Raw genomic sequence first — 22,284 nt, 5'->3', positions numbered from 1 at the left:
ACCCCACCCTCCTGCGCAAGATTTTGCTGCGTCCAGCCAATCAGGGAACAGCAGGCTGCGAGCCTCACACACACACACAGAACAGGCGCTTTTCAACCACAAAAGCAAAAGCTGAAAATGGCGAAATAGGAATTTGTAGAACTATAGATTAAATTAAACTTATGAATGCTTTGCTTGCTTCTTCTGTAGCTTCATTTTAATAAAAAAATGGCACGGACACGCCCACAACAGCGAGTTGAGAGATCCGACATGATAACATACGTTAAAGAAAAGTGCTCGTGAACACGTAAAAGTGCTCGTTTAACTTTAAAAGAAAAAGTATTTTCTTAAAGAAAAATTACAGTTTTCTGTAATTAGCTTAATTAGCTTAGATTTACAGGTCTCACCACCCAGCAGTGAGACCTGCTGAATTAGAAGGAAAACATGGCAACACCCCTGTTCCTTACTAGTGTCGTAGAATGCGGCTTATAATTCGGTGCACATTATAGTGTGAAAAATAAGCTTATTATTAAGCTTCCAATATTTTGGACTGAAACGGCTGATGTTTGGGACCAATATAGTATTACTAGCGCCGAGTGGTCCAGCAGTCTAATGCGCTGCCACTATGAGCGGGAGGTTGCAGGTTTGAAGCCCCGTTCATGCAGCTTTGCCATCAGCTGCCGGTGCTTAGAAGGAGCAAAATTGGCTCTGCTTGGGTAGGTAGATGGCGCTCTCTGCCCATCACACTTAAGGTGGCGCCGGGCGGCACGAGGCGTCTGTGAGCGGATGAATCGGAACCTGGCCGCTGTGCTTTCCTCCGAGTGCGCTAGCTGCTCAGGCAATGATTCATCAGCAGCAGCTCGAAAAAAGGGGTGATTGACTTCACACCGGTGATGGGGACGCACAAAGGGGTGGGACAATTGGATAACCAAATTGGGAGAAAATGGGGAAAAATCTGAAATAAAATTATTAAAAGAATATACATATAGTATTACTCTGTGGCGTGAGGGGCGTGTACTCATAAAATCAGTTTAAGGTTAGTAAGCAGAACCAGAATTAATACATAAGGCACACCGTATTATAAGGTGCACTGTTGATTTTTGAGAAAATTGAAGGATTTTAAGTGCGCCTTATAGTCTAAAAAATACGCTATAATTTGTTTATATAGACTATATTTAAACAAAGCTTAAGATTAATGAGGAAACTGTTTTGGAGTAGGTAGGGATAGTCTCAAATAAAGCCACTTCATTATAACAATGGAACTCAGTATTGCCGTATGCTGTATTGCCCTCCCCTGTATGTCTATGAATGGATTAGTAGTAGAGGGTGTATCTTGGTTGCTTTTTTTTTTTTTTTGGGTTAGCTCTGGTTATTGGCACGTCTGGGTGATGCCACTGAATATGCTTTAACATGTCAGAAATATTTCCACACACATTCCCCACAACAATCACAGAGCGCCAACACACCGTATTCTTTTGATCCTCCACCCGCTCTCCAGTGCAGCTGAAGTTCAGAAGGGACCCAACGTTTTCCCACACAGCTGATTTAAAAGCATCAGGCGGGTCCTCCAGCTGCTGTATACTGTGTCCACTTTCTGTACTGAGCCCGAACAGCAATAGACGACTGTAGTCGTGTCGTCATTTTGTAGTCGGTCCCTCTTTGTTATGCCCATATTTGGTATTCTGTGTCTAAGCTAAATTTTTCAATGGCCAGATTGAGTAGGCTTTAAAAAAACAGGCTTCTGTCACATTCTGTGGTAAATAAATATGTTCAGAAACCTGTAGATTTTATTCTGCGTACGTTTTTCTTCTGAACACCACTGGATCCTCTGAACTACGAGATTCTTGTAATAAGAATATTGATACATTTAAGCTAATGCTACTGGGTACTGAACTGATGTCACAGGACAGCAGTATGGGACACATTATGCTGCTAGAAATGTGCAGAAGAACATGTTCAATGTCACTGTCTAAGCATTGAGACTTATTTAGGTCACATTTATTTATCTCTAGTTATTTACTGAGTTAGCCCCCACTGCCCGTTGCTAATTTGGGGTTTCTATAAAACATGCTGGGATCATGCTATATGCAATTTGTGGGAAAGTTAATTCCTTGGCAAATGAACTCCGCAGGGAGATAGCCTTTGTCCAAAAAGATAAGATGGAGAACAAAACAGAGTCCATGCCAAGTTGATACACACATAGTAGACAGAGCTGTCTGAGTTGGAGTTCACAGTGAATAGACTTACTTACTGATAGTGATGAGGATTTTTAAGGTACTAAATTTATCAGACGGCTGTTTAAAAACCTGGGTGAGGTACTACATTTTGACAATGTTAGTTGTGTGCTAAGCAGTAGGGTCTTTCATGAATCATGTTTTGAGTTCTCTCTTAATAGATACAGTTAAAGGAACTGTCCACAGATTGCACAGAGTTATACAGGAGTTTCATGGAAGTTTCTCCAGCACAGAGACTGGAGCAGTATTAGCATTAGTCGCTAACCACAGCGCTAGCTCTTATACCCTTCAGAGGTGAGTATATCGGACTGTAGTCTGCATATTTACCATGTTAAAACAAGCCACGTGGGATGTACTATTAGCTGATAGCGCCCTGACTTACCGGAACACTCAGGGTTCCTCAGTGTAGCGCTGCCAGGCAGCATTTAGTAACGCTAAGTGCTGCTAACTTCATCTAGCGCTGCTGCTAACTGCGCTAAAATACTGGAAATCTAAGCTTATTGTAGGTAAACATAAATAAAATAAACTGTTTTCTACTGTCGCTTAAAATGAGCCTTATAATCCTGTGCGCCTTGGGTATGATAATAGATCAGAAAATAGAAGTTAATTGATAGTGCGCCTTATAATCTGGTGCGCCTTATAATCCAGTGCGCTTTATAGTGCAAAAAATAAGGTACAGTATCTATCAACACAACTGGGAAATGATTCAAACAATCATATTGTAGTGTTCTGTGAGTAGGACTCTCACTCGTAACTTTTACTTAACTTTTGTACTTCTGATTGTTCTATATGAGCTGTGAATGTTGGGGGTAGTGTGAGCAGATGAGTGCGAGCAGGATTCACTTGTTTGTTAGAAATAGATAAAAGTGGCAGAAGCTCAGAATCAAGGCTGTTTAGTGAAAAAAACAGAGTTTTACAGCAACAGACAAGGTTAACTTACTAGAGACGCCTTCAGGGTTTTTTGGTTCAGCTGTTTAAATCACATTTTATGTTATTTAGACTTACAGAGCTTTTTGGCTGATATTTATTACATATTTAAACCATAAAAACAGACATTTATGTACCCTTGCATTTAGTGTATTTCAGCAGCCAATTTCAGCAGTCAGGTGGTGCCAATTCTGTGTAGTAAAGTGCTGCAACAGGTCCAGTGTTAAACAGCTGACATTAGTACACTTCTGGTATTGAGATACTGCGGTCATATATTTTCTTTGGACTTTGGCCATTAGGAAATAATGACATTTTTGTTGCCCAGTCTTTCCTTTGTTGTTTGGCCTTGTGCTTGAGGTTTTAGCATAGATGAAGCTGGTTGTCTTACTACATTTGGCATCCCTCTGTATTTTACACCAATACGTTCATCCATCCATCATTCAGCTTTAAGGGGATTTCCATTTCCAGTCCCCTCTGAGGAAAAGCTTCCCCACAAAGTGATTCTGCCACCACCATACTTCACTGTTGGGATTACAGTATGTTTGCTGAGGAACGGGCAGTGTTAGCAAAGCATTGATTTGACCTTTAGATACTCAATAACTCTGTAGAATTTGATGTATGACCTGATCCTAGCAGTATATTGGTGTACTTACATAAGGATACTGGATCTGTAGTGATTTAATTCACCCAATTAAATGTAGTGCTCCACAACTCACAATAGTGTCATTAGTAATGTCATTACTACACTTCTGGTACTATGATGCTGTTGTCATATCTTTACTTTTTGTTGTTCAATCATTCCTTTGTTGTTTGGCCTTGTGCTTGGGATCCACCCAAAATTGAGGGGTTTTTTTTCGCTTGTCTTGCTGCATTTCACATCACTCTGTATTTTGCACCATTCATTCATTATTCTGTCCTTTAGTTTTAGAACACCTTTAGTCTGCATTGTGTAAAAGCCATTACCACTATACTTTACTGTTGAGGTGATACTTATTGACAGATGTCAGTGTTCGCTTCGCATGCGTTTGAAATTTTCCAGGTCCAGATGCCTGATAGCTGTATGGGGTATACACATGTATATTATGGCATGTGTGTACCGTATTTTTTGCACTATAAGGCCAGTGATGGTATAGTTACTTTGAGAAAGTAATCCGATTACTGATTACTCCTTCAAAAAGTAACTTAGTTACTTTATGGATTACTTGATTTTAAAAGTAACTAAGTTACTTTACAAGTTACTTTATTAGTTACTTTCAGCAGCTGCAGACACCACCTCCCGCCGCCTTAACATCAAAACTATAACCAGTTTTGCCAATACTCCCTTTATTGGAAAATGCATTTTTAACATCAACAATTTATCTCTATTAAGTTGAACTATTTCCTATTTTTTTTTTTTTTTATAAAAATAAAAAAATTAACTTAACATAAATATTTTTTTTTATAAAAAATAAAATATGGTCTTTCTTGATTTTACTAAACATAAATACTTGTTTTTATAAAAAATATATAAAATAAAGAAAGTCTTTCTTGACCTGACATATTTAACACTGTAAAACTGAACATTGAACTTGTTGTTCTCTGCAGGGCAGCAAGGAGTGGTTTTATAAAACAGAACCGTGTATATGGTCTAGACCAGGGATCACATATTTGCAGACTGCGGTCCGGGTCCGGACTCAGACGTTGTCCAATACGGACCCAAACCAGTAAACTACTGAGAAGGATTTAATTCTGACAGTGTTCATTTAAAGCACCGGAACTTTTCTTGTCTTTACGGTATGTGCGCTCTGCGCCACAGTGAACTTCCAATCACGTGTGGTGTAAAATCTTTAAACGCTCTCCTCTGCCAATCAAATTTGTGGCAGACCGCTGCCCTGGCTAGTGAATTGGGACGCGGCCGCAAAAAAAACGCCTTTATAAAGAGATAGGGCGCCGAGAACTGGCGGAAAACGAAAACGGGCGGAAACTAAAGACACGCCGAGCGCGAGAGAGAGAGACAGGGGAGAGAGCGAGACGCGTGTGATTGGGGAAGAGCGGAGGGGTAATGGGTAAGGGAGCGGTGTGTGTGTGTGTGTGTGGAGGAGATGAGGTGGAGAGAGAGAGAGAGAGTAACGCACAGTGACTTAAATAAGTAACTTTAATCTGATTACTGGATTGGAAATAGTAACGCGTTAGATTACTCGTTACTGAAAAAAAGGGTCAGATTAGAGTAACGCGTTACTAAGTAACGCGTTACTGACATCACTGTATAAGGCGCACCAGGTTATAAGGCACACTATCAATAAACCTATTTTTCTGATCTATTTTTATACAAAGCGCATTTTTAGCGGCACTTGTTAGGAACAGGGGTGTCACCATGTTTCACTTCTAATTCAGCGAGTGTTTAGTGAACGTGGCTAAGCTAAGTTAAGTAAACAAAACTGCAATGCTAGCCGGAGTTAGAAGCAGGCTACTGGCTAATAATACTCTGAACTGCCGGTAATGCTAATGCTGCTCCAGCAGTGCTAGCCAGGGTTAGAAGCAGGCTACAGGCCGATAATACTCACCTCTAAAAGACCAAATGGCTAGCACTTAGCAGGCAATGCTAATACAGCTCTAGCAGTCCTAGCCGGGGTTAGAAGCAGACTACAGGCTGAAAAAACTTACCTCTGAACAGCCAAATGGCTAGCACTTAGCGGGTAATGCTAATATTTCTGGAGAACTAAACTGAAACTCCTGTATAATGCTGCATTTCAGCAGAGTGGCTTTACTGCTCCTTAATACCTGACTGGTAAAATTCACATATAAGGTGCACCGGATTATAAGGCACACTGACGATTTTTGATAAAATTTAAGTGCACCTTATAGTGCAAAAAATATGGTATCTGTATAGTCTTGAACATGATCTGTCAAATTAATGCCCTCTGGCTCAAATTACATTGACGTTACATTGAAATCAGGTCAGTATAAGTATAATAATAAGTTACATCCACTGCAAAGAACTCAAAGAACACATATGCTATTATTTCATAGTAAAAACTGAATGTAACATAAAAAGTAACCAATAAAGGGTTGTTTATGTATGATGTTTATTAAATGATGGGGACTGCGACAAAATAATGGGGCTGCTACAGTGTTTACACCTGGGACTTTAGGAGCAGCCAATCAGAATGGACATATTTATCAGCTAATGCACATTAATGAAAAACATTAGGCTCTTGCATGTTAAGGGACTTCATTTCTGCATGTGGGTTAATTGGTGCTACTTGAGAAGGAGCAGAGGCTGCACTTTTTTGGCAGTGAGTAAACAGTGTTGAAATTGCATTGGTCATTGTTGTTTAGTTTGTGTGAATTGTGCCGTGCAAGCTGAGGACAGCTGCTGGAAACAACATAATCCCACCACAGTTGGATGAAAAGACAGCATATGAAGCTGGAAAATACAAAGATATGTTTCAGAACTGGAAACTTTGTTGCTAACTGCAAGAACTGCCTTGGAAATACAGTAATAACTGGCACCTCTTTTTTTTTCCAGAAAGTTTATGTCTCTCAGAAAAGTATTGGAATTGCACATATTTATTATACATGTTAATTTACTTTGTGTTTATTGGAACATCATGAAAAAGCAAATTTGACATGACATAACCTCCAAAAAAGTATTGACACCTTCTCAATATTGTGAGTTAATAACGGGTGTAGGCCATATAAAAATCACACCCAAAACCAAAATAAAAAGGAGAGAAGTGTCTGTGTGAGCCACATAAAGCATGGAGAACAAACATGTCTGAGAAAAAATATCAACATTATCATCTCAGGGTTACAACTCCGTCTCCTGAGACAACATAATCACAAAGTTTACAATCCATGGCACTGTAGCTAATCTCCCTGAATGAGAAAAATCTATGAAAGAATGGTCTGGATGGTGAATAAGCAGCCTTAATTAGGTTCCAAAGAAATTCAAACTGTCCTGCAGGCTCAGGGTGCACCAGTGTCAGCGCGAACTATCCATCGATATTTGAATGAAATTAAATGAAGCATTAAGTCAGGACACCCAGGAAGATTATACAGAGACATACAAAAGCTAGAATACAGTTTGTCAAAACCCTTCTTGGAAAACATCAAACATCATATGGACAATTGAGATCAAAATAGAGATTTTTGATTTGTAAAGCTCACCATTCTACTGTTTTCTGAAAACAGAATCAGGCCTACAAAGACCACAGGCAGTTCAAAGTTGTTTTGGGGTTCTGTTGCTGCTTCTAGCACTAAGTGCCTTGACTCATAATGCATCATGAAATTAGAAGATTTTTTTTTTTTTTTTTTTTTTTTAAGATTTTAGGCTGCAATGTAGGGCCCAGTGTCAGAAAGCTGGGTTTGCATCCTAGGTTTTGGGTCTTCCAGCAGGACAATGACCCAAACATCATTCAAAAAGCACCCAGAGATAGTGGGAAACAAATTGCTAGGTAGTTCTGAATTGGCCAGCAATGAGTTCAGATCTAAATCCCATTGAACACTGGTGGTATGTAAATTCAAATATTAGAGACCTGGAGCAGTTTGCAAAATTCATGTTAAGAGGTATAAGAAGTTTGTTGATGGATATAGGAAGCAAGTGATTTAATTATTTTTTTTTCTTCAAAGGATGTGAAACCAAAAAAAAAAAAAAAAAAAAAAGTTGAGAGTGCCCTTATTTTTTACCGGTCTATTTTTGAAGTTTTTATTTTGTCTGTTTTTGTGTTGTTTCAATACACAAAAGAGGTATAAACATGTATACAACAACATATGTGTAATTCTGCAAAGGATCTAGAGGAATTGGAAGGAGAACATTGTAAAGTTTTGTTTTTGTAAAGGAGGAAAAAGACAGACCACCAGTACAGTACAGGACTTGGCAATACTGGATGCCAGAAAAAAACTGTTGTGCTGTCGATTTAAATGTTGGATTGAAACAGAGATACAACAGTCTACATTATTTCCACATGGCTAATTTAAATGTTGTCTTAGTCTTCAAAGAAGCCGTTGGGCTACACGAAAGTGAAGATCTTGCATATTTTTTTCAGAACATTATGGTGAGAGAGGAAAGGACTGACTTGATTGCTTAAGATCATTCAAAAAGTACATTACCGGACACTGTTCCACTCGATAGGCACAGAAGGAGATAAAAATGTGCAATCTGCCAAGGAACATGTCACTGGGTAGAAGACCAAAGAAGAGATCACGTAAAGATGACAGATGATTTAGAGGGAATATCTTATTGTTTTTCCAAAAGGTTCCTTGTCTGCTGCAGAAATCTTGACGGCGGGATCACTGGGTTCAGCCGTTATTAACACAGCCCATAGCAGAACAGTGTGTGTGAAGGAAAATGGCTTGGAATGATGTAGTCCAAAGATTGTTGGAGGCCGAATTAAAGAAAATTAACCGTGAAGAAAGTGGGAAAGAAATCAGGTTTGGTGCTGCAAGAGTTTTGCTAGAGAATCCCAATCCCAGCCAACACTTTGTGAGGAGGCCATTGTGTTAACATAACACATGTGGAGATTTCCTGTGAAAACAAAATTTATAGAGAGGAAGAAGGCGTTCCTGTAACTGAGAAGGCGGCCACAAAAGAAAAACAAAAGCTCTGCTGAAGCTACATAAGCTGCTCGGACGTCCTGCGGCAAAATGGCTCGGTAATGGTTAAAAAACAACAATTCAAAATTATTTATTTATAATTATTATTAATTATTTATTTAAACACTGAATATATTTAACATCTCACTTCTCGCAGACATACCAGACATAGCACAATATGACTTATCATATAGTCTGAATAAATAAGTCATTTTTGGTATAGATTATTTACTCCCCCATTTATTTTGTCGAACACTGCTTTTTTTTGGCCGTTTTCTCGGCTGAAAATTGACCGTATGGTCATAGTTCTGTGTAGGTCTATACATTAATGTGCGATAACGGTACACAAATTGATAATAAAGAGATACCTCAGGAAATTACTTGAGAATGCTCACACTTGTATTAATTGTGCGGTGCTATCCTGTGAGTGAGTCTGCTAATGGCAAAAAGTTTGAGCGATGCCGTTAGCGTCTCCATTTACATGTGCAGTCTGTTAGCCTAGCTAGCATCGGGCCGTCAGCTGCATTCCGGCATTGTGACAGTAATAGGTAACTAACTCAAGTGAACTACAGCCATAATCCACATCGAATAACAAACCACAGATCCTACCAACTCTAACCAGCACTAAGAAATAAATCTGTTATTAAAAAACAGTGATTAATTCAGCTCGGAAATACAGTTAGCGTCGCCGGTTAGCCGTTAGTCATTGCAGCTAATCCACTACAATACGTGTCAAAAGAAAAGTCTCCTGCGCAACCAGTTCAAAAAAAATGTCTAGAGCCCTGTATTGTATATTTAACATATTTCATATTTAACTTTTTAAAAAATATTTAATACAAAAAAATTATATTTAATTTCAAATAAAACTATAGTGTGTTTGTATATAATGTGTGTAAAACAAATGACATTTGGAATGCATTTACATTAAATGTACTTGTAAATACTCTTCAAAGGGCTGTATGGTCTGTTTTAGCCTCATTATGTAACCTTAATCATAGTACTAATAATATAATAAACTAAAAGAGCACTTTTATCGGTATTTGTATCGCTATCGGCAGTTTATATCAGTTTTATATCGGAATCGGATCGGAGCTGAATAAAGTGTTATTATTCCATCACTAATATAAGGCTTCATCACCCCCAGTGGACAGTGCAGTGTGTGGTAAATGATCATGTCTGGTAATGTCTGGAAAGAATTATCCATGCAAACGGACAATGCAGAAATCACATCCACATTCAGTTCAGCAGGCCTCACACTATGATGAAATGAAGAAATAGAAGTACTCAGATGCCACCGCTCTTTGACTAAGGTTAAAAGTCTTATCATGGGAAAGCTAATCAAGATGAGGTGTATGATTGCCACAACTGAAAACGAACGGCACATGCAGGCAGGCGGCTTCATGGGGGTCGAGGAGGTACAGAAGGGAGGCAGCAGCAGGGTCACCCAGTTAACGTCGCTTTTACACCAACTTCAAACCTGACGAGAGGGCGGTTCCGCAGACAGTAAGGAGTCACTCTCTAGGTGGTCTATTGTTAGCTATTCTGGGAGACAGTAGGAGCAGTGAGTTGCTTTTTCTGTAAAAAAAAAAAAAAAAAAATCAAAGCAAAATAAAACATGAGAAACAACAAGTACAGCAGATTCCTCAACAACCCCAGTTTAGTGGAATGGACATTTCTCACATTTATTTGCTTGGGATTTCTGCAGGGTATCTTCGTTTATCTAAAAAAACACCTAAAAGTTTCAAAATCTAAGATGATTATTTAGATTTCTGATGTAATGACAGGCTGAACTAAGCGGATCCAATGGCATTATTTATGGCTCTGATTGGTGCTGTTTTTGGCTATGTTCATTATTAGCTTTTAGCTAGCGTAGACAGTGCTGTAGGCATTGGGAAACTGTAGACTTGTTTTGTAGTTAACTCAAATTTTGCTCTGGACCCGGTGATTGGTGTACGGGCAGTATAAATAAAGAATTAGACTCTGTGCACGTAACACAGAAGCAAGTTTGATTCCGGCTTATTTATTTCTGCTTAGTTAAGAGAGCAAAGAGAGACAACAATAGCGTTTTATCCACAGTGTGTTTATTTCACATCACATCCAAAACACACCATGATTAATTAAGAGAATAAGTACTGATTAGAACCAAACATACACTTACATGTCTTAAATCAAGCTGCCTGTTGCACGATTGACGTTTCATCTATAGATCACTAAAATAGTATATACAACTCTGGAAAAAAATAAGAGGCCGCTTAAAAATCATGAGTTTCTTTGATTCAACCAAATTGGAAACCTCTGGAATATAATCAAGAGGAAGATGGATGATCATAAGCCATCAAACCAAACTGAACTGCTTGAATTTTTGCACCAGGAGTGGCATAAAATTATCCAAAAGCAGTGTGTAAGACTGGTGGAGGAGAACATGCCAAGATGCATCAAAAAACTGTGATTAAAAACAGGGTTATTCCACCAAATATTGATTTCTGAACTCTTAAAACTTTATGAATATGAATAACTTGTTTTTTGCATTATTTGAGGTCTGAAAGCTCTGCATCTGTTTTGTTATTTCAGCCATTTCTCATTTTCTGCAAACAAATGCTCTAAATGACAATATTTTAATTTGGAATTTGGGAGAAATGTTTTCCGTAGTTTATACAATAAAACAACAATGTTCATTTTACTCAAACATAAACCTATAAAGAGTTAAATTAGAGAAACTGATTCAGAAACTGAAGTGATCTCTTAATTTTTTGTCCAGAGCTGTATACAAATACAGCAGCAGTTACCTTGGCTAAGCTTGCAGACTCTGGTCCTGACACACTACTGCCATGCACATTATAAAGTTTTACCCATGTTTCACACACACACACGCACACACCTGATACAGCTAATTGACATTGACATTAACAACACCTTACTGAGCTAATATGAGCATTTTACAGTAGAACAGAGTCTAAAATGTACAGGGCAGTGTTCCACCATGCTGCACGAGGGCTGGCGTTAGCAGCTGCGGTGCTGGAGGGCTGATGGCAAACACAGATTGTGACTTTCTCTAAACACAAATGCTAAACTGAGAAAACCACATTACCCTGCATGACTTTAGCACCGGGGCTGGAGCTCCGGCGCTAAAGTGTTGTCGCACCATAATCCAGGTGTCGCAGAGATCACGCCGTGGCTGAGAAAAGCAGTTCCGGAGAAGTAGATCGTTCTTCACAGAGTCGCTACCTGGCTTGGCTGTTCTGGTGTTACTGGTGTATTCGGACGAGCTGTGCTGTCGTAGTGCGTATTTATAATAAAAGCCAGACATGTACTGTACAACCTTCTGGAATGATAATCTCAGTTCCCAGACCTGAATATTATTGATAATCTGTGGTGTGATTTAAAGCGGGCTGTTGATGCTCAGAAATCCATCAAACCTGAACTGACTGAACTGGAGATTTTTGTTTTATAAAGAAGAATGATCCAAAATACCTTCAACCAGAAGCCAGACTCTCATTGGAAGCTATAGGAAGAGTTTAGAGGCTGTTACTTCTGCAAAAGGAGGATCTACTAAATACTGATGTCGTTTTTCTGTTGGGAGCCCAAATTTATATACAGTTGCCTAATTTATTTTAAATAATTATTAAACACTTTCTGTAAATCCTACAAACTTCATTTTACTTCTAAAATATCACAGTGTTCATCTGCTAAATTCGATATTTAACAGTGTAAAGAGAAGGAAACTGTGAGAAACTTTTTTATTTTATTTTAATTAATTACACAAATAATAACAGTAGGCCCAGACTATTATACACACCCAAGGAGAGCAAAATTATCATGAAAAGCTCGCCTGTTACACTTGTGCTCATAGAAAGAATTCAATTCACTGCTAAATTATATTTAAATGATACTGAGCAGAGTGGTAGAGAACAGTGTTCTGAAGCACCACCTTCACATCTCTAGGAAAAGCTTGAGCTGATGTTCATGTTTAATTCTTGCTAAACTCTTCTAAACACGCACACGCACACACTGTTAAAATACACACTGAAAACCTAGGCAGGAAGTAAACCAACAATTAAACCCGCTTGTTTTAGTCCCGTTGCTGCCAGCTCCCTCCAGAAACCGCTTGTTTTAATCCCGCACACCTGCTCCTAATATGAATTAAATAAATTCAATTTAGTGCTTGAAATTTACTTATGTATTTATTACCACAGCAACATTGTTATTAAATTCTGTTAAATTCTGTTCCGCGTAGGGATGTGTGCGATATGTCCCTAAAACAATATCACGATATTTCATGGTATTTTTGCGATAGCAATACTCTTGGCGATATGAGAAAACACTGAAAAAAAATGTTAAAAATATTTATTGAATACACTATTGCAAAAAAATTAATTTAATTAAATGTTATTATTGTATACGATATGATATGACACACCCCTAACTAAGATATTAAAATATATATATATATATAAGATTTGTAACAGAAGTCAATGTTCCAGAATGTCATGATACTGATAATAAACTCCAAATATCTTCGTATATCCAGTATTGAAGTAAAATGAATGATACTGGACAGATATAATCTGTCTGAAGTAGATACTGTATATAATGAGAAATGACACAGTGAACAGTGTGATTTTTTCTTTTGCTAAAAACAGCAAAAAAGTAGTACCCTGTTGTGATAATTGGAGGTGGGTGATATGGCACGACATGTCAGGGTGTAATACCATACACGATATTCAAAAACGTTGCAGATATTACTGTGTATGATAAAATATGGCACACCCCAATCCCGTGCTGCAAGATATTCCGACAGGTCCTGCGAGAACCTCTATTCTATTATGATCTTACTGCAAAGTCTGTGAACTTAATACTGATGTGTTTCTTGACAATTTTTTTTTGGGGGGGAAAAAGTGGTCTTAATATTGTCTGGTATTAAACAGTGGACTTAAAACAAATCTTAAAGCATCTTAAAACCTTTAATTTCCTCACACCTGCAGATATCCCGTCGTATAGTGTGCACACTGTGTAGAATCCACTTAACAACAGATCACAGGCAGTCCATGTCATATGTCGGACGGTGTAAACTGTACGTGGATTCTGGCCTTTAAGTCAGGCTGTGTCCTCTAAGCAGTGCAAACAGAGAGAAAGTGCTCTGTCACGAGCAGCACAAGTGTGTTGGCTGTGCAGGAAAAGCACCAGGACCACACAGGAACTGTTATTTTTAGCAGGAGCCGCCGGAGGGTGTCGCTGGTACGACGGCTTCGGCTGGCACTGGGGCACGTAAACGATATTGGTGTAATTCCATCTTGTAATGCAGAGCTCTGCTCTGACAGGCACAGTCAGGAAAATGATGTGATTGTTGTCAGGAATTAGTCGCTTGTTTTAGCGCAAATAGATGAGCTTCCCAGCTGGAGAAAGAATGATGTGTTTGTTGGGGTGAAGGGCCAAAAATGCATCTGTGTGCAGGTGGGTGTGTTCGCTTCAGGAAACCTCTGATTACCAAAATACCCACTGCAAGACTGACTGCGAGAGGCTTTGAAGAGATAAATGTTCAAAGACTTCCAAAAGACACTCCTACGAGTTCCTCAGACTGCGCTCTAAGCGCAGATCAGTGCTGCGAGCCTGTTAACTGCTTATACAAACCACCTACCAATGATTTCCACACCTTTAACCAAATAATGTACTAGACTAATAGATTCATCATCATCAAAAGAGTCATTATTTGTCATTCCACTGCATAAAACCATTCTGTTTATTAATGTTATTAGAGCTTCATTCTCTTTATTAATGTTATTAGAGCTTCACTCTTTTCATTAATGTTATTAGAGCTTCATTCCCTTTATTAATGTTATTAAAGCTTCATTATTTTCATTAATGTTATTAGAGCTTCATTCTGTTTATTAATGTTATTAGAACTTTATTATTTTCATTAATGTTATTAGAGCTTCATTCTGCATATTAATGTTATTAGAGCTACATTCTGTTTATTAATGTTATTAGAACTTTATTATTTTCATTAATGTTATTAGAGCTTCATTCTGCATATTAATGTTATTAGAGCTTCATTCTGCATATTAATGTTATTAGAGCTACATTCTGTTTATTAATGTTATTAGAGTTACATTCTCTTTATTAATGTTATTAGAGCTTCATTCTAGATATCAATGTTATTAGAGCTTCATTCTGCATACTAATATTGTTAGAGTGTAATTCTAGATGTTGTTATTAGAGCTTCATTCTGGACATTATTATTATTATTATTATTATTATTATTATTATTATTATTACTATTATTACTTACTTACTTAATGCTGGATATTAATGTTATTAAAACTTCATTCTGAATATTAATAATATTAGAGCTTCATTCTGAAAATTAGTATTATTAGAGCTTTATTCTAGATATTAATGTAATTAGAGCTTTATTCTGGATATTAATATTATTAAATCCCGCTCCTCCCGAAATGTGAAGCTAACGCGGGTTGACAGATTGACACACATTGGCAAGCAACGACGACTCTGTAGCTGATCAGTCAATGTATATGTTTTAGTGTCCAAAATGTCTTTCTCTATTACGTTGCAAATTTCATTAGCAACCTTACTGAAGCTCAGTGATTACCTGTTCAGCAGAAAAATAGCCAGCTCACCCATTTCAGTGGCTGCAACACACTGTTTGCGAGCTGCGGTCTATACCTGGCAACCCTGAGAGTGGAAATGGGCCTGAGCGGAAAGCCAATATGCACAGTCAGAGGCTAAATCCACACTGATTACTGTGATGAACCACACAGTTTAAATAAGTACATATTAACTGAAGTTCTGCTCCCATGTTTACTGCAACAAATATAATTCTCAATGGTCCTTTAATGTTATTGGGAATATGGGAATATTCCCAATATATATATATATGCCATTTAATGCATTAGCTCCTACAGTGGACAGTGCATCGAGTGGTCATGGGTGTGACTGGCAACATTTGGTTAGAACTGTCTTAAAATAAACTAAGCCAACAAAGTAAATCAGTATATCAGTATATTTTCCCCTCAGTTTTCTTTTAGTTTTCAATATTTAGAATGTTTATATTTCATTGTGTTGACTCAGCTCCTAGACTGCTTTACTTTACTGAAGTTTATAACAGCGGTGTTTTACTTTGCAACAGAAAGACAAGAATGGAGTCTAACACCCCTCCATTCCAGTGCTGACAGATGCTGTTACCTTATGTTGCTACTTATGTTGTTGTTTGTTGGCAACGTATTGCTACATTTACTGCTGCTCTCATTCCTCTATAGGAACTACACCTTTACTAGAGGATAGGGTTTGGAATCTCTATGCACAGATGTCTATTTTGGTCACTATCCAATGAAAAACATCTCTGAAGCAGTGATTTCACAGGGGGGAGATAAAACATCCCTAAAAGGAGTCCCAGCATTCCTAAAAATGAAAGTATAACATTGTGTTTTTGTTATTTTTTTAAATGGAAATGTATCTTTGATAAGCTAAAAACCTTTAAATCTATGAAAGTAAAATTGAATACAATTTTATTTTCAAGAAGGAAGATGCAGCTCCCTCACAGTGCGAATTGCAGTGCAAATACACAATCAAGTTTTCTCCATGCTGCCTAGCACTGGGCACATGCATTCACACACACACGCAAACTAAACAGCGCACTTTATGCTGTTGTACTTTTATGCTTTTTTAAATGTAGTAAAGTAGTTAAGCTGCAGGCTGTTAATTAGACACTGAATAAACTGTGAGAGTAAGGGAGACTGGCTGTTCTGTGGTGCTGTTGGCCGGTTTGTGTGTTTATATTAAAGACAAGGTGCTAGAATAGTACTGTCTGTATCTGTTTCGCTAAATAATAATTAATCTATACTAATAATGATGGAGAATGACGGAAACCCGGACACCAATTCGGATATATTGTCCAACTCTACTAATCTGTTATTTTCATTCTTGTCTGTTTGTTTAGCGTGTGCGGCCACTGCAGCGAGAACCTGATGACGGCGTCGAACATGGCCGTGATATTCGGCCCCACGCTGATGAGGGCGGAGGAAGAAACTGTGGCGGCCATGCTGGATATAAAGTTCCAGAACATTGTCATTGAGATCTTAATCGAGGACTACAAGAAGGTCAGACACACTGAATAAGTCAGAATGAGCTGCAGATAGATTTGGTTTCCAAATCACACAAAAGTGATATCTGTGCACAAGAGAGCAAAACCGTGCGTCTGTGTGTTGGGGGTATGTAATACAATACATCGGGCGGTTTTATGCCGTCGCTACGGGTGTAACGGATCACAAAACTTATGCTTTGAATCGCATTGCGGTTTTCTAGTCATGAATCGGATCATTTTTCAGACCACCAAACAAAAAAAGGCTATACAATAAAAAATATACGGTTTGCTTCTCTCGTGACACACCAGAGTGATGAAATGTGCGGCCGTGCCCAGCGGGTTAGATGATCTGCTCTGAAGTGTCGTATGTGGATCGTCGTGGCATTATGCATTTCTTGCTCCTGTGCTCGTTTTACGCTTGGAGCCGCCCATGCTGGACACAAGCTGAGAGATACAGAACTGTCACTGAAAGTAAATTATTACACATATCATCTTTTTTAATAGTTTAATATTTTAACAATATATTTTTTTTAAAGACGTTTACTCTCTGCACATGTCGCATCGCTCATTGCTATCTTACACCCTGCAAACTGTCTATTTTCAACACCTCGTGCCTGCATCGCTTAAACAGCACCGTAACTTATGAATAGATCTACACCGATGGTCGTGGTCTGAAAACACAGGTGCACCACTGACTGATTAATACCCTGACAACAGTCAACAGTCAGATGCTCTCAACCCCCGCTCATGACACACACAATGACATACGGCAGAGCACAAATCCAACTTTTACATAAATGATACACAGAACACCAAATAAAATAACATTGCTGTTCCCGTAAATTACCTACTCACACACCTTCACAGCATGAACGTGCAAGTCACTTTCCTCAGCTAAGAAGCGCAAAAGCGTTGCACCATTTAAATAGCAATGTGCCAAAGTCAGAGCTCACCTGGCTCTTAAAGCCAAATGGCAAATGACACATTAATTTGTTTATTAAGAGGACCCTGGGTCCTTTGTTAGATAAATCCAAGACCATTAAAATGCAGTTATTTCATATTGAACACCAACATTTACAGTAACTGTGGCAAAATGTAATGAACTTGTAATTAACTAGACTTATTAACATGTTATGTCCTATAAAAGCATTATACGAGAATATTTTCATTCAGACTTATATCTAATTTAACTTTCAGTATTAGATTATTTTTACCCTCATATATGTTGCCCCTTTTAAATCAATAAATTTTGACTTCATTCTCCTTTTTCTAATAATCTCAGATCTTCAGCGGCCCTCCGGAGGAAAGCTCAGCACCACCAGTCCCACCCCCAAGGGCAGCACCAAGGAGACGGCAACCAATCACAATCTCCAAACGACCACTCAGGACGTACCCCTCCCTCCACCCACCAACTTTCGAGAGTAAATAGCATTTTCTCTCTTAGACATCATCATCCTCATCATTGGCATCATTATTGACATCTTATTCATTTTCACTTTTACATTAATGACACATATGTTAAACATCTTTACAATCTTTTAAAACATCTTTATCATCTTTGAGTAAATTTGTATTAAAATCTGCATTTTTTTTTTAAATCTTCATTTTCTTTCCAACAAACATCTTTTATCATTTTCACTTTTTTTTAATGTTCATCTAATCAGTATCTTTGTTAATTTTGCATTTTTTAAATTCTTTTTCAAATGATATCATTAGACATTTTATTTGTTGCCCATGTTTGAAGAGTTTAGAAATGTGCAGAGTAAATGAAGGCCAGTTGTCTGCAGTATTGCTGTGCTTGCTTTTATGACTGAGAAATACTGCCTACGTCCCGCTTTAACAAACGCCTTTTTATTTTACTTTATTATTACCTTTTGTGAATTAGGCTGCATTCAGGGTAGCTTCGCACACAAATGCCTGCAAGCATACACACACACACACACACACACACACACACACACACACACGTAACAGGTGGAGCTTTGACTTTCCAGAATGTAGGTCAAAGTAACTGAAAACATATGCGCAAGAGAGCCTGCAAAACTTAACCGTAATGCAGAAAATATCTTGTGTGCTCTTTACTGGCTTATGGTAAAGTGATTCTTGTTTCACGGTTCAAATTTTCACAGTTACCTCTAATGTAGTCACTCATCCGGTACGTGTCTGTGGTTTGTTTCTTTAGTTTTAGCACTTGCAGGGTACTGAAGCTTACAATAATGGAAGCTTTTAGCCCAACAATTAGCACTGGAGCTATATATTAATAAAGCTGTCAAATAATGGAAGATTATAACCTACCAATTAGCACTGGAGCTAAATATTAATATAGCTGTCAAGTAATGGAAGATTATATTCTATCAGTTAGCACTGGAGCTAAATATTAGAATAGCTGTCAAATAATGGAAGATTATAGCCCAACAATTAGCACTGGAGCTGAATATTAATATAGCTGTCAAATATTGGAAGATTATATTCTATCAGTTAGCACTGGAGCTAAATATTAAAATAGCTGTCAAATATTGGAAGATTATATTCTATCAGTTAGCACTGGAGCTAAATATTAAAATAGCTGTCAAATATTGGAAGATTATATTCTATCAGTTAGCACTGGAGCTAAATATTAAAATAGCTGTCAAGTAATGGAAGATTATAACATATTAATTAGCACTGGAGTTTATCACTAAGTTAAGTGAAGCTAAGTTAAATAAACAAATTCTTTTAATTCTTAAAAAAGTTTATTTGGGTAATTAAATCGCTTCAGTTTATTTTTACAGTAAGCTTAGATTTCCAGCTTTCCACTAAGGCAGCATTAGCGGCTAACCGCTAGCACTAGCCGCTATTAGTGCTAGTAAATGAGTGTTCCGATAAGCCAGGGCGATATTAGCAAGTGGTTTGTTCCACGTAGCTTGTTTTAACACAGTAAACACACAAACTACAATCTGATATACTCACCTCTGAACAGTGAAAGTCCTAATGTGCTGAATCAGTGGGAGCCGGGGTTAACAGCAGGCTACAGGCCGATAATACTCACCTCTGAACGGCCAAAGAGCTAGTGCTTAGTGCGGTTAGCGGCTAATGCTAATACTGCTCCAGTCTCAGTGCTGGAGAACTAAACTGACAATCCTGTATAACACTGTTCTTCAGCAAAGTGGCTTTACTGCTCCTTACAACCTGACTGGTAGAATTCATACATAAGTCTCACCAGATTATAAAACGCACTGACGTTTTTTTGAAAAAAAAAAAATTTAAAGGATTTTAAGTGCGACTTATAGTGTGAAAAATACGTTAAGTTATTCGGTTCTAGCTATCTTATAATCTACCAATGCAGAATGAGGATACAACTTTTTTGACCTTTTTCCAGTTAAAATAACTATAGTTATTAACAACTAGACAGTAATTCTAAAACATCTTAGGATTTAAAACAGCATTATGCTAGAATATATTAATTCAGACCTCATTTAACTTTCAGTATAAGAATATATTTACCCTCTTATGCTGGCCTTTTTAAACGCATCAAGTTTGAATTCATTAATAGTAATGAAGAAACTATAAATGCAGAATAATTATATAATACTGAATTATCACTTTTGCAATTGCAGTGTTGCATTTTTGCTATCTTACTATGAATTCGATCATTTTCCAAACTTGTTTATTCTGCATTTTCAATTAGCTTAATATTTACATTTTATTTTTTTGCTTAGTATTTTTTTTATTATTTTAATATTGTAGGGCATTATGAATTAGGAATTATTATTACTCAGCAGATGTAATGGGTTCATACAAGCACTTACACATGTACATATTCATACACACCCACATTGTTAATTTATTGCCTCATACACTCTCGATGTGTGAAGTTTGCAGCTCTTTTATGTGCCTCTAGTGTGCTGTGAGTGCTTATGTGTATGTCTGTGTGTGATTTGTCAGCAGAGCCAGTTCCAGAACAATCATTAAGGGTGCATTAGAAGTAAATGAGGGAGCACGCATCCATTTATGCCGTTAATATTAATAATCTATTAGTTTAATCTAACATAACATTTTAACTGTGTGTCTGGGTCTGTTGTGAGTGTGTTTACCAGCCTTTTTCATTCCCATTTATAATTTGTCCCCAAAAGCTTAACTTGAGGGCATGATTTTGCACCCAAAGTAGAACTCCTTTCACAATGTTAAAAAAGATTTAAGGTCACCAGAGAGCACTAGTCACACTTTTTCTAAGGGGAGATACAGTAGCTTTGTGGATAAGCAGATAATTGCAGGGTTAATTGCTTGTTAAAGACTACATTGGCCTGGAAAATGCTAAAAAGATGACCTCCCTATTGACTGTGTTGCTATGTTAGCAACAGTTTAAAAATATATGCTTTGGGGTTGCCGAGTGGTTAGAATCCTGGTCATGCAGCTTGCCATCAGCTGCCAGAGCCCCGACAGAGCCTTACACTCTCTAGGTGGGTAGATGGTGCTCTTTCCCTCATCACTCGTAAGGTGATGTATATCAGCACTAGGCGTCTGTGAGCTGATGTATCAGAATCGAATGGCTGCGTTTACCTCCGATCGAGCTGGCTACTCTGTAATTCGGCATCAGCTGCAGCTCGAAAAGAGCCATAATAAGCACTTTGAAAGCTCAACAATACATTAATAAGTTCTTACAACCACACAGTTCCCAAACACAGTGCACTTTTCCAACAGGACAGTGCTTGTCCACATACTGCTTCTCAAGCATGATAATGTAGAACAGCTGTACATAAAACATAAAAACACATAAAACCTCCAGTGATTAGGCAAAAAGTAACGATGACAAAAAAGGAAACCAACTTTGAGGAAAAAAACCCTTCTTACAAGGGCAAACCATCCTCCTATAGACAAAACTATTAAAATTATTAAAATAGTGATGGCAAAAAATATATAAATACAAAGGATGCTTAAAAGTGGTAATAGTTAACAATTAATAATTGTTGTATTTATTGTCGATGGAGAAGTTGAGAGATTTGCACTGCTACGTGTCCGGGTGTGGAAGTGTATGCACAATGAAGACACGCAGCACACCTGCATAGTTAAGATCAGTGGCGCACCTGTGTTTTCCACTGCCAAGATAGCAATACGCCAGAAATTCTCAAATGCAAGGTGAGAAAATAGACTCTTTGTGGGATGTAGAAATGATGTGCCCTGTGCAGGGTGTAAAATGGGGCCCCTAGAATTAGTCCTGATTGGATTTATGTAGTACAGAGAATGTGGATATTATCTGGCAGATCTGGTTGTAACTGCCCAGCTAAAAGGAAAAAAGCAGAAGTTAGAGTAACACAGACACAAGAACACCCTGAAACACAGATATCCCTCGACTCCACTGTCCACAAACCTGAGCGATCGTGTTCATGGGTGTATTGGCAGCCAACTGAATTAGCAATTAGGGTTTATGACCAAGTTTCAGTTTGGAAACTTTGGAAAGTTGTGCAGGATGTGGTAAAGCTTCATGTGTCTCGGAGA

At 37.9% G+C, this 22,284-nt stretch overlaps 1 protein-coding gene across 1 annotated transcript in view; it reads left to right on the top strand.

The window, feature by feature from the left end:
* The window catches only part of ophn1 (oligophrenin 1), a 141,011-nt gene that overhangs the window by 72,140 nt on the left and 46,587 nt on the right, over positions 1–22,284 (top strand). Inside the window, exons 18-19 of the mRNA XM_022685083.2 lie at positions 16,666–16,825; positions 18,092–18,230. Coding sequence (XP_022540804.2) covers positions 16,666–16,825; positions 18,092–18,230 — 299 coding nt within the window. The remainder of the gene's footprint in view (positions 1–16,665; positions 16,826–18,091; positions 18,231–22,284) is intronic.

This window comes from Astyanax mexicanus, chromosome 1 (assembly GCF_023375975.1).
Source record: "Astyanax mexicanus isolate ESR-SI-001 chromosome 1, AstMex3_surface, whole genome shotgun sequence".
Taxonomy (NCBI): Eukaryota; Metazoa; Chordata; class Actinopteri; order Characiformes; family Acestrorhamphidae; genus Astyanax; species Astyanax mexicanus.
This window is presented reverse-complemented; position numbering and strand designations above follow the sequence as displayed.